The sequence below is a fragment of the Orbicella faveolata genome, unplaced genomic scaffold, assembly GCF_042242905.1.
Source record: "Orbicella faveolata isolate gen_17 unplaced genomic scaffold, um_ofav_v1 contig_48, whole genome shotgun sequence".
Taxonomy (NCBI): domain Eukaryota; kingdom Metazoa; phylum Cnidaria; class Anthozoa; order Scleractinia; family Merulinidae; genus Orbicella; species Orbicella faveolata.
The window spans coordinates 4,858,948-4,876,570 of record NW_028301578.1 but is presented as its reverse complement, the minus strand read 5'-3'; the positions used below and the strand labels follow the sequence as shown (position 1 = coordinate 4,876,570).

The 17,623-nt window shown below is 39.4% G+C and overlaps 1 protein-coding gene across 2 annotated transcripts in view; it reads right to left on the bottom strand.

Annotated features, from left to right (window-relative positions):
* Window positions 1–17,597, bottom strand: part of LOC110054799 (RNA helicase Mov10l1-like) — a 33,993-nt gene extending 16,396 nt beyond the window's left edge. The window contains exons 1-8 of one of the 2 annotated variants that reach the window (XM_089281655.1): window positions 16,708–17,597; window positions 14,942–15,082; window positions 13,712–13,945; window positions 6,113–6,328; window positions 4,213–4,327; window positions 3,289–3,387; window positions 2,240–2,345; window positions 776–819 (exon numbers count right to left, since the gene is read on the bottom strand). In XM_089281655.1, coding sequence (XP_089137781.1) covers window positions 776–819; window positions 2,240–2,345; window positions 3,289–3,387; window positions 4,213–4,327; window positions 6,113–6,328; window positions 13,712–13,945; window positions 14,942–15,082; window positions 16,708–17,471 — 1,719 coding nt within the window. In that variant the 5' untranslated portion in view covers window positions 17,472–17,597. The remainder of the gene's footprint in view (window positions 1–775; window positions 820–2,239; window positions 2,346–3,288; window positions 3,388–4,212; window positions 4,328–6,112; window positions 6,329–13,711; window positions 13,946–14,941; window positions 15,083–16,707) is intronic. The other variant, XM_089281656.1, reaches the window with a different exon arrangement.
* Window positions 17,598–17,623: the final 26 nt, after the last annotated feature.

Below are 17,623 nucleotides of genomic sequence, written 5' to 3'. Positions count from 1 at the left end.
TTTAAAATGACCCTTGAATTGCCAGACATGCTTGTTAGCAATTTTAAGGATGCTCGTGCGAAAACTTTCCAGCCGATAGATTTTTTTTTAAATTTTTACTGCAGTCAGATAATGAGTTTCTTGTGTCAGAAAAGCGAAAAAAAAAAAAAAAAATGGGGACCACCTACTTCGTTTCAGAGATAAAGCGTGTGGAAAATAACCTTGATTTTGAAAAGATGGCGCACGTAATTCCGCATGGTCTAATGGGGTTTATAGTTAAAAATATCGAAGGTGAGTCAACGGACGCAAACGATCTTAGTTACATTTTGACGAAGTGCGTCTGTTGCGTAGATAATTCCAAATGTTACCAACGTTTTCACAAAACTTGATCCTTCAAGAGGCATTTGAAATCGTCGCACAGATAAACGAAGAGCTAAAAAGAACGGAATTCGATGGTACATTTTGCAAAAAATTCAAACTTCTAGTCGATAGATTTTCTTCTTTTTTCGCTACACGCAGAAAATCGGTAGAGAAAATGATCCATCAAAAGAAAAATAGGGGTCACCGAGCGTCCAAGATCGTTAAATCCAGGCAAAGCTATAGCAATGGCCATCTGCCCTATCATTGTTTATTTCATTACTACATGTAAGCGTGCGCTCTCCTACATGACGTGGCGTGTGAATTTGCGTGCGCAGTAACGATGCGCAGAAACAATTAGCGCGAACGTCGTTAAGGCACGTTTGACAATAGCGGAAATAGACTTATATATATATAAAGTATATCTGATGAGACACACCTCATGAATGTAACCCTCATATTTAGGAGAGTCAGATAAACTACCTGAAAAAACAAGAGAGGAAAAAAAAAGAAAGAAAAGAAAAGACGTCAATAAAGGCAAAATGAAAACAAACCAAAAACTAAATAGCACTCCATGATCTGCAATTTTTTTCGCGGTACACAAGTTCTCATATATGTTGTGATTTAACAACATTTCATTCAGTTATTTCTTTTTGTGGTTTTCAAACCAGCTTTTTCTTTCCTTTGTTGAAAAAAATTGCCACAACAGAGTAAATCTGAATTTATAAGAATGATTTTTCAAATCAACTTGAAACATCGACCCATACAGTATAAAAGTTAAGTGCAGTCTACCATCTCCGAAAATAACAGTCAATATATTGTACCTAGCACAGACACTGAAAAGAACTTTTGGGATCCTAAATTCCAGTTGGGATAAAATATAAGGACAACAGTGTTTAGTACAGAAAGGAATATTCATCATCTTTTTAAGAAATAGAAAACATGTTCTACGTGTCTCTGTTGAGTTATAGAAACACGAGTGGAAGTTTGGGAGAACGAGAAATGCTGTGGGAACACGAACCGGAGGCGAGTGTTTCCACAGTTTTTTCGAGTTCTCCAAAACTTTCACGAGTGTTTCTATAACTCGACAGAAACACGGAGAACATGTTTTCTTTTTCTTTTAGAAAACACCGCGACGAAAAAAAAGGAAAACAGCTTGTTAACTTTGATAATCTAAGGCCCGATTCATACGTCGCATTTTTGCCGTGTCGAATTCAATTCAACGAATTAAATTCGACAGAAATTCGACGTCTGAATTGGCTGCCGCATTTCTGCCGCACGTTCGACTGGTCTCGTCGCATTATCCGACAGAAATGCGACACCGATTCAGACGTCCAATTTCTGCCGTGTCGAATCTAATGCATACATTATGTTAATGTATTGAACAAGCGTAAATGTTTTCCCGCCAAAGAAAAAGGAGAAACTTGGCCATTCTCGACCCAATGCAACCTGAACATATTGCAACACATACTGCTCCCTTGTCAGCCTTCTCCTTAAAGTCCTTCGTTGCTCAGTATTTTCGTCCGCCATATTGAATATTTTACGTTTAAAACATTTTCCGCTGGCCGACATACCCGACAGTATAAATTCTGAGTTAAGTGCGACACAAGTGCGACGTATGAATCCACAGTCGCATTTCAGCCGTACTTAATTGAATTGAAATCGATCGACACGGTAGAAATGTGACGTATGAACTGGGCCTACGTGTAAATTCGCTTTGCTCACGCCATCATTACGTCAACAGCTCGTGCTAGTTCTGTGTTCCATCGAGTTATAGAAACACGATTTTTAACCAATCAGCGCGCGTATTTTCTTAGGACTGTTTTCTAAACATGATTAAAGAAGAGCTCTTCTATGAACAAAAATAAGTATGTACTGTGAGCAGCATTGAGATGCATCATACCTGTAAGACAGACAACAATCTTGTCGCCAAGCAACAGCGAGGGTCTTCCTTCTGCTAACCCTGGCACAGTGAGACTAAGAAATTCACGACACACATTCATGTTCACCTGAAGAGAGGTGAAGGTGGGCAATGAAATGGTGACGAGTGAGATTAGGAAATGTGCGCTTTGTCAAAATTCTGATAATTTTCCAAGCCTTTAGGTGAGGGAGTTATTTTGACAAAATGCAAGTAACTGAAAAATAATTCTTACTTCTTAATTTCACGAGTATACCATTATTTTGATTGCCTACATGTATAAGTATCATGGGTAACAAATTATTCTACAATCGGGTACCACATGTTGCCATGGCAATTTTCTAACTTCACACGTGAAATAAATTTATTGTAAATTAACGCTGAAATTTCACACCAAAATTTTTCACCCATGATATTAAAAATGTAACTACATTTTATTTACTGTCCTGTCAATATTGGCCAATAAAATAACATTCTCTTGAGGGTTTTTGCATTTATTTCAAGTTAAATTTTCCAGATTCAGACCATCTTTATTTTCTTTAATCAACATTAGCCTGTAGACGTCAAGCAGTATGTGGGTATGTAGGCTATAGTAACATCTACACATAACCAAAATTCCCCAAGACAGGCAAAGCCTATCACTGTTTTTACAGCAGGAATCAACTTGGAGCATTAGTTCTCATTTCTGGATGGCATGCTAAAACATACAAGTTACTCCCCAGAATTTAGCTAGCTTCTTTAATTTATACACTTAGGTGAGAGAGGTACTGAGAGAAGAATCTTGCCCAAGAACACAGGCGCTCTGGATTAAATGGAAAGCTCAAAATGAAACCTTTTGAAACCATCAGACCACCACAAAAGAGCTGCAAATAATATCAATTAGTACGTATGCATGTACAACTAAACAGTCTCAAGATGATATGGAGTGCACAGATCATTCACACAAAGAATTCTGTTCATGCTACGTCATCTTGAGACTATTAATTAAACTGTATCGCATTATTTCTGTGACCAACAAATTAAAACATCCTTACCCTTTCCATGTCAAATTCTCTCATGTCTACCTCCATTTGTAGTTCCTCGGCATAAAGAAGAGTTGAAAACCTTGCTGCATATGTCTTTAAGGACAATGGCTGCATGGAAAGAAACATCAACAAGACTATATATAGTAGAGACAATTGCTACAGACACACACTTCAAAGAAAGGGTTGGTGAATGCTCCTTCAAAAACCAAAGGTCTTGCAAAATGCTTATTGAATTCCAAGGGTCTCACAGTCTCATGTTTGTAGTGATTATGTGCATGTCATAGTCTAGATTTTATCACAAAGTCTCAGTGTTTTGCAAGGCTAGGAAAGTCCTGAAGGGCCAATTTGGTTATCTGTTTTCAAAAAAGTCTAAATGTCTTAGAGTCTAAATGTCTCACGCTCGCGATTATAACACCTTGAAGTCTTGATCTTGCAATTTAAAAGTGAAAATGTGCCAGGCTTGCAAAGAAAAACACTTGTCTCACCATCCTGCAAAGTCCCACATGTACAATTAATACCAGTCATAATGACACATAAGCTTAAGTTTAGGAGAACTCGAAAAAGGCAGCTAGCTGTAGAAACATTCACGTACATGGCATGTGTTTTGGCAGCATCTTTTTTTTCTCTTAAACTCCACAAATCAACAGAAACACTAGGAGAGTGTTCTCTAATTTTCATCAATACAAACACATGTCACTTTTTAGTAGTATGTATGTGAATCTTGCCTCTTTTGAACTCTCTCTCATTAATTCATTCATTGATAATAGTGTCATGAGGTCACCGAAACATTGGAACATTATTTCATTAGTTTTTACTTGCTTATATACTTGTAGTAGGCAGTGAACATCCTTTCATAAAAAAGGCAGTGACTTTACCAACTTTTCTTAGAACATCTCAATTTCAAATAAAGGATCTTCCTTTATCCTTATTTACCTCTCTTAATGCATGGACAATAGAGCCCAAATCTCCACCATCAATAAGACATCTCCTTATGTCTCTTGGAATATTGTACTGCGAAAGCTTCACAGGCAGAAACATCTTGCGTTTCCTACAGAAAGAAAATAATACTATTACTTACAGTAACTATAGAAAAGTGGGAGGTGGGGTGGCCTCATGGTTAGTGTGCTCATCTCCTGATTGAGCGGTCCATGTTTGATCCATGGCTGGGGACACTGTGTACACTTCAGCTTGTACAGACCTCAGCAGCTCACCTTGTTACCTTGACTAGAAGGCAGGAACACATCACACCAATACTAAGGAGCTTACACTGGTTGCCAGTTCATTTTAGGATCATTTTCAAAATATTGTTGTTAACTTACAAAGCTCTGAATGGACTGGCCCCTGATTACATTAGAGACCTACTGTGAATTAACATTTCTGGTCGCACACTAAGATCTTCAAACAACAGGTTGCTTGATGAGCCTAGAGAAAATCTTAAAACGTATGGTGAAAGGGCTTTTTCCGTGGCGGCACCAAGGCTCTGGAACAAACTACCCCTCCAAATCAGACTTTCATCATCAGAGGCAGTTTTTAAGGCTAATCTTAAGACTTATCTTTTAAGCGTGCATTTGATTTGTAGTTTTTACTTTTTATTTGTAGTCTAATTGTATTATATAGCGTAGTTAATTCTTAGGATTTTAACTTTTAGGATTTAGGATTTTAGGTTTTTAAAGGATTAGGATTTTAATTTTAAAGTATTGTAAAGCGCCATGGACAATTAGTGGAAAATGGCGCTATATAAATTTATATTTATTTATTCATTTACTTACTTACTTACTTACTTACTTACCTACTTACTTACTTACTTACTTACTTACTTATTTATTTATTTATTTATTTATTTATTTATTTATTTATTTATGTGTAATTGGGCAAGACACTTCACTCTCACAGTGCCTCTCTCCATCCAGGTGTATAAATAAGTACCGGCAAACTTAATGCTGGAGGTAACCCTGCAATGGACTAGCATCCCATCCTGGGGGGAGTACATGTAAGAATACTCCTACAGTAGTTGCTTTGTGCTACTATAACTGGGATAAGTGCTAACCTGATGGGCCACTTGGCTCGAATGCAGTCTTTACCTTTACCTTACAGTATACAGTATGTGCTCTACACTATAGAAACTGATACATGTCCATGTGCACACTGGCCTGAAAGGCCAATAGGCTCAAATGCTCAAACCTCTTTCTCCTAATGTGCCAGGGTTATTGACTCAGTGTAGCCTTGAATGAAAGACTATCCCATTACAAAGTAAAGCACTTCTAGTAAATGTCATGACCCTTTGGAGATTCCAGAAACATGCAAGATACATGTGGTTACCAGAAAACACAGAATAGGGGAGAAGTGCAAGCCCCTCAAATGTTAGTACAAGGAAAACTAAGGTGGTAAGGTATGTCGGGTAGGTAACATCTGTGTTCAAGCCAAGTGACCCATCAGTCTGCACTTATCTCCAGTTTCTGTAGCATAAAGTGACTTGAGGAGTATTTCTACTCCCCTCTGGGTGGGGTGCTATAACAGTAGCCCATCACAGGGGGGGGGGGGGGGAGGGGGAGGGGAGGAAGAGGGTTACCCCCAATATTAACTTTGCTACTAGTACCCATTTATACACCTGGGTGGAGAGAGGTCCTGTGAGAGAAAAGTGTCAACTTGCCTAGGAGCCCAACACAGTGACCAGGGTCAGCGTTCGTCTCCAGACATGGGGAGTCTGGGTCCAGACAGAGTCTTCACACAACTCCAGTAGACTAAACATTACGCCCCCCCCCCCCCCCTTCCTATCTCCTACTAAAGAAAGAGTATACAACCACACTAATCCTGGTTTAAAGGAATTGTGTACCTTAAGGGCTTCTCTCCTGGCACAATCCATCCTTCCCCACTGTTGCTATCGGCAACCTTTCTCCAAGCTTCTTTGGTTCTGTTGTGTGACCGCTGGTATGGCGCTGATGGTCTCAGAGCAGCTTGTTGAGGATCCTCCACATTGGAAGTAATGTATCGTCCAATTTCAAACCCTCCAAAGTTGAACACTAAGAGATGATTGACTCTGCCAAGGTTTCTGAAGAAAAAAAGACATTAATGAAAAGTAAATTATTTTATTGATTAACAACCAAGTATTAAACAAATTTATTAGTTATTTGTTTTTGTGCATCACTTTGATGGCTAAAATAATAGAAAATCATATTTGAGGACTAATTAGTATAGGAAATCAGTCTGTTCGAGAAACAATTAAGCATTAACAAATTATTGTATGCGTGAACCGATTGAACTTTTTAGTAATTTCCACGAGTGTCTGTGGCAGCCACCCAAGGAAATTACAAAAAAGTCCGATCTGTCCACAAGTACAATTAATCCCTAATTGTTTTGAGAAAAAAGGACTTATTTCCTTTTAATAATACAGTAACCATAAATAGAAGCTTCTAACTGCTGTCTTATTGTTGTAGAGGGTTATAAATTGAAACCACACTGTGATTAAATATTTTAGTTTTGTAACTTCAATTTTCTCAACACTTTTTGCGAAAGTGCTCCACAATTTTCTTTTTTTTTATGGAAACGAGCCACAGAGACGAGCAAGTCCCAAGTTTGTAACATTAAGTTCAATTTCATCGGCTTTAAAGCTGCCAAAACTCTGAACGCATTCGGCGATTTTTTGATGAATGATCTAAAGGATTTCAAGGAAATGCACATCAAAATGGTAAAAGTGTTATTTTACTGACAAAACTTGCATGAAAACGTTTAATGAAAAGTTTACAGCAGTGATTTAAACTTTGTCATAGAGCTAGAGGTACAAGGATGAACGCATTTGGGAAAACAGAGCTTAAGCGTGGAAAGACAAGTGAAGTTGAAATGGGAAGACTAGTTTAAAAAGTTTGTCAATGAACTTTGTAAGTTCTTCTAAAGATTTTCAAGCCATGGACTTTCATTGCTTTGTTTGGTTGGTGGCTGATATATTCCTCAAACTGGAAACCTCTCTCCGCTAGTAGCCACCATTCTTGGAATTACCGTTGTTCATTGAAGGTTCATGAGAGATTTTCTCATCTCCATGGGGATTGAGTCAGCAAAAGTGACAAACATGTGGCCATTTTCGTCCTTTGCAAACTTGAAGAGTGCAACGCACAAGTCGTAGTTTTCTTGCCTTCCTCTTAAACCAAAATGTTGGGTCACCAATTACCAAGTTTTCTTCATTTGACGAGTCGGCCCTCTTTCCAGAGCATTTCTTCTTCCCAGGTAAGTGCATCTGTTGAGTATGAACTTGTTTCATTGCCTTTGTGCCGAAGGGTAAAGGCTTTCCCCTTTAAAATTTTGTTAGACTCTACAAATTTCCTCAGTCCCCGAATAATTGAAACTTTGTAACCTTTGTTCTTGAAGTAGTGGTCTAGGGACGTTTGCATAACTCCCAGGGACTCTGGCTTGTAGTTGCTGCCGTCTTCTTTTTTTCCTCTAGGTTGGTGTAGAAATCTCTGAGAACTTACAGTACCGCTCAAAAGTAAGTTACCACCTCTCGTCTCGTTTCTCGCGAGACGAGTCTCGTTTCTCTCGAGACGTTTCTCGTTTCTCTCGAGAATCACTGAAGCGTTTAGTATGGCGTATATTACGCGTAAGAAACCGGTTACGGGTAACGATTGCCGCTCTGCAGTTCGTTGTCAAATCGATGGGACCGTCCAACATAAAATATGCATCGATCGTTTGCTCGATTCATATCGAACAAAGGTAATATCGAACATCGAACGTAACTACAAGTAGAGTTACATGCGTTTCAATTCGTGCGATCACGGGGGCAGAGAGTTGATTTTGCGAATCTTGCTCACTCTGAATGATTCAGTTACCTACATTTGCTCGCTCTGCAATAACCGCTAACTCAAACAAACATTTAATTTTGCATAGGAGAAAAACGTTCCGGCTTTCGGCATGCGCCAGCGAGTCAATTGTGAATGGGAGTCATGAAAGCGTCACGGAAATTGTTGAAAAAATGATATCTCCGGTTCTATTTGGCATAAATCGTTCATTCAAACGCTGAAATACGATATCTTTGAAGACAGGAGTTTTTATCAAGGTTTCTGAGATGCGCCGTAAACATTACATGTAGTTTTAAATTTTTCTGCCAGGGCGAGTTTTGTCTAGCGGCACGCGTCGACAAGTCGACAACATACAGTAATGAACTTTTATTGTTCTCCAAAACGTCAAGGCAAACACTAAAAATATATTTCCAGTTCTATTTGGCATAAATCGTTTATTCAAACGGCAAAATACTATATCTTTGAAGACAGGAGTTTCTAATAATGTTTATGTGATGCGACGTTTACAGTAACTCAATGTTTTTGCAAGGGAAAGTTCTGTCTAGCGGCAGTCGATTTAATACGCAAATGAAGTTTGTTTTGCAAAGCGTCGCGGCAACAACATCGCCGGTTCTATTTGATATAAATCGTTTTTTTTCCAATGGCACAATACACTCTCTTTAACAGATAGAATTTTTGTTGCTCGATAACGAAGATCTCGAGCGGTATGTGAATAAACATTTTATATATCGGTCGATACAGCGGTCTAGGCCTTCCACAAGATACATGATCCGACTTCTGAACACTGAAACACACTTTTATTACCACATTCGCACATAACTATTATTATCATTGGCCAGCTAGTCTAAGAGTCGTGATCTTTTCTAAATTACATTCATGACAACAGAAACTTTCTCTTCGAACGGCAATACTGTACTTGAGCGCGCTCAAATCCACGAAACTATGTTGTTATCTCTCAATCTTTCTCATATGAACTTGAACACGTGAGAATCTCCGATTTTAAGACTGATGAATAAAAAGTTAGTCGAGGTTTCATGATCAAAGCGTGGCTTAACATGTTTAAGAGTATGAATAAAAAGTTAGTTGAGGTTTCATGATCAAAGCGTGGTTTAGCATGTTTACGAGTATAAATAAAAAGTTAGTCGAAGTTTCATGATCAAAGCGTGGTGTCGCATGTTCACAAGTTTGAATAAAATGTTAGTTGACGTTTCATGATCAAAGTCTGGTGTCGCATGTGTTCACAAGTTTGAATAAAATGTTAGAGGTTTGATGTGGCAAAAAGCGTGTGAACACAAATATGGATAAAAAGTTGGTCGAGGCTCAGTGATTAAAGTGTGTGTTCAAAAGGTACTCGAGATTCCGAATTGCGGTCATTTCGCCAACGAGCCGTTTCGCCAACGACTCGTTCGCCAACGTCTTAGGTCGATTCGCCAACGTCCTAAGTCGTTTCGCCAACGTCCTACCGGTCAATTCGCCAACGTCATATATCCAATACAAACGAAAAAAAAAACTGCTTATTGATGTTTGGAATGCAATCCTGATCCTTGGGTGATCCTTGGGTCAAAAAGAAATTTTAAGTCACTGCCAGTTTCGCTTGACTGACTTAAGATCAATTTGCATGTTTCTGATAGTTTCACAAGCCGGCTCGTAGGCGCTACATCGCGGTAATTTTCACGGTGAAAATTGACAGTTGAATACCAAAGTCCGATGGCTTCCAAAAGTTTGATGGCTTCCAATTCGCGGATAATGCATTACGATGTAAATTAACATTATATCTTTTCCTTCTTCAAAAGCAAACAGAGTTTGTTTTCATTTTCCAGCCTTATAATCGAGTTAGAAATAAAATGGAACGTCAAGTAAATAACAACAGCAATTTTATTGAGTTTTACTAATATGCGAGCCAGCGAGCCATGCGAGTCACAATGCGAGGCATGCGAGTCATGCGAGTCATGCGAGCCAGGGAGCGAGCCATGCGAGTCATGGAAAATGAAAAATAAAAAATAAATAAAATAAAAAATTAGTATAATAAAATGTATTATCGTTTGTCACACGATGTAGTCACTTTAGATGTAGATCGCGACGTTTCGACTGCTTACTGCTAGTCTTCTTCAGGCGATAAGGTCGACTGATTGCACGGTATCATTTATATCACAAAGGTCGGCTGTGATTGGTGCATTTCGATCCTCCTATTGTTCCATTGTTCCGACGAGTAGCTGTTCCCTCAGTGGTCCGCTGTTTGTACCGTTCTCCTGTTGTTGTGTTTTTTGATCGTGCGCATCCATGCTTCAACCCCGAGAAGAGAGCCCGTCGCGGAATTTAAATCCACCGCCGTTTTACCTTATGTCCAAGGAGTTTCGGAGTCTCTCCGCCGCTGCCTAGAACAACAAGGCATTCGCACCGTCTTCAAGTCCGACACGACACTTCGGTCACACTTAGTGCGACCAAAGGACACCGTCAACCCGGCTAAACAAGATGGTGTTGTCTACAGGATTCCTTGTGAGTGCGGCAAAGTCTACATCGGAGAAACAGGGAGATCTATGCAGGAGAGGATCAAAGAACACGACAGAGATATACGACTCGCCTGTACCCAGACCTCCGCCGTTTCTGAACACACCTACGAGACCGGCCACTATCCTATCTGGAATGAGGTCAAGTTTATTGATCGAGATCCTCACTGGTACACACGTAGGGTCAAGGAAGCTATTCACATAAGACTTCACCCTAACAACATCAACAGGGATAGTGGAATTGAAATTCCTGAAGCATGGATACCCACGATCAAGAAACACAACAACAGGAGAACGGTACAACAGCGGACCACTGAGGGAACAGCTACTCGTCGGAACAATGGAACAATAGGAGGATCGAAATACACCAATCACAGCCGACCTTTGTGATATAAATGATACCGTGCAATCAGTCGACCTTATCGCCTAAAGAAGACTAGCAGTAAGCAGTAGAAACATCGCGATCTACATCTAAAGTGACTACATTGTGTGACAAACGATAATACATTTTATTATTGACTCTCTTTTTTTGACTCTCTTTTGCTAATGGGACCAAAAGATTGTTTCGAATAATAGAAGGTTTAAAGAAATCGGGGCTCTAAAATTCTACTGTAATTTTTAAAATTGTAGGGAAATTGTGAACAAGCTGTGAGCAGCAGCAACAATAACAAGAACACAAAGAACAACAAAGCTCCACTACGTTCTAAAGACTACAGAGAAGGCGTGACTTCGATAGTGTTATGTAATCTATACAGTATTGATGTTATCTGAACCTTGATCATGCCAATGGGATAAATCGTTTTACTACCAACACGTACCTTCGATGGTGGTTTTCTTCGAAATTTGCACTCCTTTCAAAAAATAATATTCAAGATCTTAAAAAAACTAACTAAATAAATAAATAACACAAAATAAATACAGTCACGCACTTAAATATATTTACGTTTTAGAATCATCTAAGAAATTAAAACCGTCGCTTCATGTGGCTATAAGGGTAACTCGTATCATGTATATATTAAAATACAGCGTTATTTAATATATTTCTTATCAGATGTTTTGGTATGTAGTATCCCTGTTTATTTAATAATTTTTTCATGTTTAAACCGTGGCTCGCATGGCTCGCACCCTGGCTCGCATGACTCGTATGGCTCGCTGGCTTGCACATTAGGCAGACCCAATTTTATTACAGTATACAGTATCAAATAATTACAAGCTCTTGCATGGAAAATAACTCTAGGTAAGGGAATGAAATAAATGACAACAGACACAAGTGAAGGTAAACTTTAAACTTTTATTTAGACGTTGGCGAATTGACTAGTGGGACGTTGGCGAAGCGACTTAGGACGTTGGCGAATCGACCTAAGACGTTGGCGAACGAGACGTTGGCGAAACGACTCGTTGGCGAAACGACCGGATACCGAGATTCCTTATGTTTACAAAGCGTGTGTTGTCAAGCGTACACAAGTATGAATAAAAAGTTAGTCAAGTCGGATTTCATGTGCAAAGCGAGCGTTCACAAGGTCGAATAAATTAGTTATTCGAATGTAAAGTGAAGTGAAGTATGATCAAAGCGTGGCGTGCTCGCAACTTTTGAATAAAAAGTTCGAGGCTTACATGTATGTGCAAAGCGTGTGTTCGCAAGTTTGAATATTAAATTATTCGACGGAACACTTAGCGTCGTTTCGTATGTTCGCAATCTTTGGATAAAAAGTTCGTCGAGTTTCCCGACAAATCAGTTGGGAGCGATAGTTGGCAAAACATAGGCGGCGCTGCTGTGTTGACTTGGTGATCTCGATCGCTGCTTTAACTTCCCACACGTAGATCGGGTGACAAAACTCCACAACTTTTATCGTGAATGTATTTACAAAAACTAAACGTTAAGCAAGTCTGGCTGGAATAAAAAAAGGTTTGGCCGATGTATATGAAACAATACTGGACGCTTGAGAATTTATAATAAACACATGGTACACACGCATTGCTGATGAGAATGAAAATCGTGTGTACCACGCTAATCGATACGATACGATACAGACGTCTTATTAACAAAACAGGTTTCGAATACCGACGAATGCGTAGCATTGGTACTTCCAGTGCACTCGCGAGAAACGAGACTCGTCTCTTTTCTCTCGAGACGAGTCTCGCGAGACGGTGGTAACTTACTTTTGAGCGGTACTGTAGTCGAGATCTTCAAGCGAGATATTTTCAATGCCTTTTGGTTTTCTCTTCTCGTTAGCCCACTCCAAGTACGGTCCATTTTGTACTGTTTTTGTTTACTGCTGTTTCTTCATACGAAGCGGTTTGTTAGTCTGAAATGGCAAACCTGAAAGTTTTACCCGACTTCATTGCTCAAATGCGACCGATAACGTTAAAATTTAATTGTTCAGCTATCGATACAATTTGTGATAAATTAATTAGCTTCCAACCATTCAGAAGCTAGTATTTATGGTAGCAGTATTATTAGTAAACTAATAACATTTAGTATCTCATAATTCCAACCAAATTACACTGTACAGTAGATTTGTGCAAAATTATGACAGATAATTATAGCTAGTTTTTCCCTCACTTTTTTTAAACATTATTGATATTGATGAGAATAACTATTCATTAAATTTCAAAATCTTTGAAAGAGTGAAATAAACAAGTGACTGTGCCATTTTAAGTTCATCACAGATAATACGCAGCACTGGTTGAAAGTTTTATGAACACATTAAATTATTTTATTTTTATCAATTTTATGAAAAAGTTGGATCATGTTTACATACACTAAAGGCATCCGAGGTCATGTATCGATCAATACCCTCCATCGATACCCTCGAACGACCCTGGATCAACACTCAATTGATATTCAATCAACACTCCATTGACACCTCGGTTGACACTTGGCATAAACGTTGACAGTTCATCGAGAGTCAAGAAATTTGCAATTGATGTATATGAGTTGATCAACATGACTGACTATTGATCAAGTGTCAATCAAGTGTCAGTCAAGATTATTATGTCAATCAAGTGTCAATCAAGTGTTGATCAAGATGGTGATTGAGAGTCGATCGAGGGTACTGACTGACACTCGACTGCAGTTGCCTTTAGTACACGATCCAAAAAGTTTAATCTAAAGTATTGTCACAGCATCATACGTACTTTGCATTGAATATAATGACCACTTGCTTGGCCTGGTTTTGAGGTATTTCCATTCCTGGTGCTAATAAGGATCCTTGGAGTAACAGTTCCTCGACAGAACAAGATCTGTTTTGACAATGGCTGCCCTGTGCATCTGATTGACAGAGAGGTTTGTTGGCCAACTGGATGCAAAACTGAGGATCATCTCTAACTGGTGTACAAGACTGAAATATTTGTCCCTTTTCGCCGTTGTTGCTGAAATAAGACAAATATGATTGTATGGTTTGTAATAAAATGCTACATCTTCTATTTATTGCAGATAAAAACCTGTAGACATTTACACTGAATGGTTGACTGTCTACAGGTGACTTTTTACTTTTGCTGCAAATCATGATTATACCTGCCCTTAAGTAATTTAATATTAAATAAAATAATTATTAAAGTATACTTTGGATTTTAAATTGAACAATCAATGTAATTATTAGCAGAATGGGCTGGTATAATGCATGATCAGAAGTAAGTAACACAACACTACCAAGTCACTGTGAAATGTTTCATTAAATAAAACAATAAATATTTGGAAAAGGGAAGTTACTGTAGTCAAACAAAGAAAGAGGTAGTAAGAGGGTGGAAGGTTTAAAGGACAGAAAACAATAGGACAGGAAGTAGCATTCCAACATTGAGAGAATCACAGGAGAATTAGCAGAAACAACAAAAAAAAATCACATTGTAACTTTTAATTAGGGAAAGCTGCACAATTTAAACGTCAAAGTCCACTTAGATTTGTATCAAGAAGTGGGAACCACAGGGATGGATCCAGGATATTTAAAGGGGAAGGTGGCTAATACTTTGGGGTTGCAGAATCAATGGAGTGTGCCCCCAAAATCTTGCAATTTGAGAATTGAAACCTGATTTAAAACTGTCACACTTGCCAGGAAAAGAAGCAATGCCACTTGTAAACTAGAAATTACATGTACAATGAGATACCTGTCCATACTTTTTACCTTTGTTTCCGCCACAGTTATATAAAAGTGGACAGAAACTTTGCAAATTGTGAATTAATGATAAATTTGCCAGCTCCCAGCTGGTCACAATGAAGTAATTTTCTCAGTCATATAATAAGTGTTGTAATTTCATTGTAATATTGTTACCAGTAACCCGATCAATAGATAGATAGATATACACCTTTACTTAAAAGTAAAAGGAACAGGCAGTTCTACAGTTCAAGGGAAGATAAGAAATATTCCTTACCTTATCCATACAGTCAAGGTTTTGGATTCTCCTACTATCACACTTCCAAAATCAAGTCGATCTGTGATAGTTAATCCTTCTTTGTTTCTTAAAAGCTCTGCCATTCTCCCTCCCATGAACATTTGGCTGTGTGGTGATGGGCTGGTTAAAATTTATGGTTCAATTTTAGTGTACATGAAATGAAAAGGTACCATGTAAAGTCTGTTTTTGAGGTAAGTAGCCCACCATCAGACAAAAAAAAAAAAGAAAAGAAAAAAAAAAAAACTGTTACCTCCAGCTACAGTAGCATTACATGTATTAACTGGAAGGATATAGATTGGATCCTTGGCTAGTGCATTACATGTACATGGTTTTCACTTACTCCTACTTTGTCAGTATCCATTTACAGTGCACACCTGGGTGGAGAGAGACACTGCGAGAGTGAAGGTCTTACCCAAGAAAACAACCCAACAACCCCCACTAGGGTTCAAACACAGTCCACTTGAATCAAAGACCAGAACAGTAATGGCAAGCATTAGGCAACTGCACATGCACCTTCTTATTTTATGCCTGACTCTTCTGATAATAACGTGGGTGCAATAAGCAGTTTGATGGCTTAAAGATTCAGAACTTTTTGTTCGATCCTGGCAGCATCGTGTTGTGTTTGTGAGCAAGTCACTTTACTCTCATAGTGCCACTCCCTTTATGAACAACCTACAAGTAGCTTACAGTTTATTTATGGTGGACAGAAGCCCATCACATGATAGGCTCTAGTGGACCAATGTCCCATGCTGTGATACATGTAGTTAGTGGACACAATAGCATTTGAAGCCATCTGTTTCTTTCTGATTCCTCTGTGTGTGTGTGTGGATGACATATCGTACTAGTCTCAGTGTTTCAGCCAGAAAATTTTACTCGAAGGCCAAGGTGGCCCCTAAAGACCTTTCTTAGGGGTCAATTTGTTAGGTGCATACAGGAGGCATTTTCTGGCATTTTTTTTTTTGTAGTATGGCAGCTCATTGCCCAGGCAGTTCCCCTCCCTCCCCTTTCCCTCCCTCTTTCCACTGTTTCAACAGCGTGACGGGTGCCTGTTGCTCTTACTGTGTGGGGGCTCATGGCTGGGTTGCCAGGATTTGCTAGCCATGGGAGCAGTATTCAGCTAGGAGCTGGCTGCCAATAGTGGAAGCTCCTGGAAGTCTCAGGCACCCAACCTCCATTTTAGTGATGCTGTTTTTAACCAGAATTTTTGGTTGCCAAACATGAAATGTTAGTTGCACTGGCGACCGTATTGGCTACAAGTTTGAGCCCTGGGATGGCTTTTAAAATACGTTGCTAGTGTTAAGCGTGCAGCTTTGTAAAAGGAAAGTGCCAAATTGGCCCTTTTTTGAATGATTTTTCTGGGGGCCATCCCTGATTACAACACGGGATTCACGCAATGGCGTGGTCTGGTGGAAACACTGTAGTCTTGTAAACACTATTTCCTAGTATTTTCTCAGGTGTATATGTACATTGTAATAGGCTGGATGGATAATATGTCGTTATATTACCCATACTGCAAAATTTTCCAAAGTTGTTCAACCCACTTATCTTATGTGAATAAATGACTTTATAATTGCTGCAATGCTGAACTGTTGGTATGCTCCCTCCTTACTACATATTGTGGGATATGCAGCTCACTCCTCAGTTTGGAGATCAGAACAATAACTTGCAACTTACATATTTTGGTCTGTCTAGGTGTCTCTTGAAATACATGTAGTGTAAGCTTACCCCAAGGTTTGCATATGTACCTTAACTTTACAGGAGTTGCCCTTTTCGGCTCCACTTTAATAGCCCTCCATATTGCTTTACGTTGCTGTGACTCAATTGCAGTTACCTTCACAGCATCCCCTCGGCAAGGTCTGTATCCCCGGGGGCACACCCCACTGGTAAAGAACACATCTTCATCAATGTAACCAAACCCTGATGACACATAGGTCAATGTCCCTGTAAAAGTCTTCTCTCGGAGTGGCATGACCCCCCTGACCTCAGATGTTCCGTCACATGACTTCTCAAGATCCAACTTGACCCAGTCCCCCTGATAAGGCGCATAGCCGAAACGTACACAGGACAATTTGAAAGTGACATCCTCATCCACAACTCCAGAATCTTGATCGATGTTTGTTATTATGCCAATAAATGTTTCGGCGGATGAAGCAGGGTTTTTAGCATCGTCAAGTTTCCACTCTTTCATGACTTGAACTCGCGTTGCCTTCCAGCCAGCCGTCTCGGAGTCGCGCGAGGCTTCCACGTGCACTTCGGTGCCAACTTCAGGGCGAATGCCGCCCACAACACAGTCAGATGTGAAGTAAACGTCCCCTTCAATCACTCCTGAGCCATCGTACAGCCTAGTCACTTTGCCAAAAAGATCTTTCTTTAGCCGTGGTTTGCTTGATGTCAAGTTTTTCTTCTTGTCAGCTGTTGTCTTCTGCAGATGGGTTTTGAAAGCACTATCATTTTCTCCTTCATCCGTCCCCCAAACATACTCTGAAATCTTCGTAAATAGTCCAAACATTTTCTGCTACCGCTAAAAGGGACATCAAATAGAAACTCAGTGTCTTAAACGCTTCCAATGTTCGCTGATAAGTTTCCATCTTTTGCGCAGAGAAAAAGCCGCCATTTTGTTGTCACTTTCCCAAGGTTTCGCGCGGTCGCGACCTGGACTAG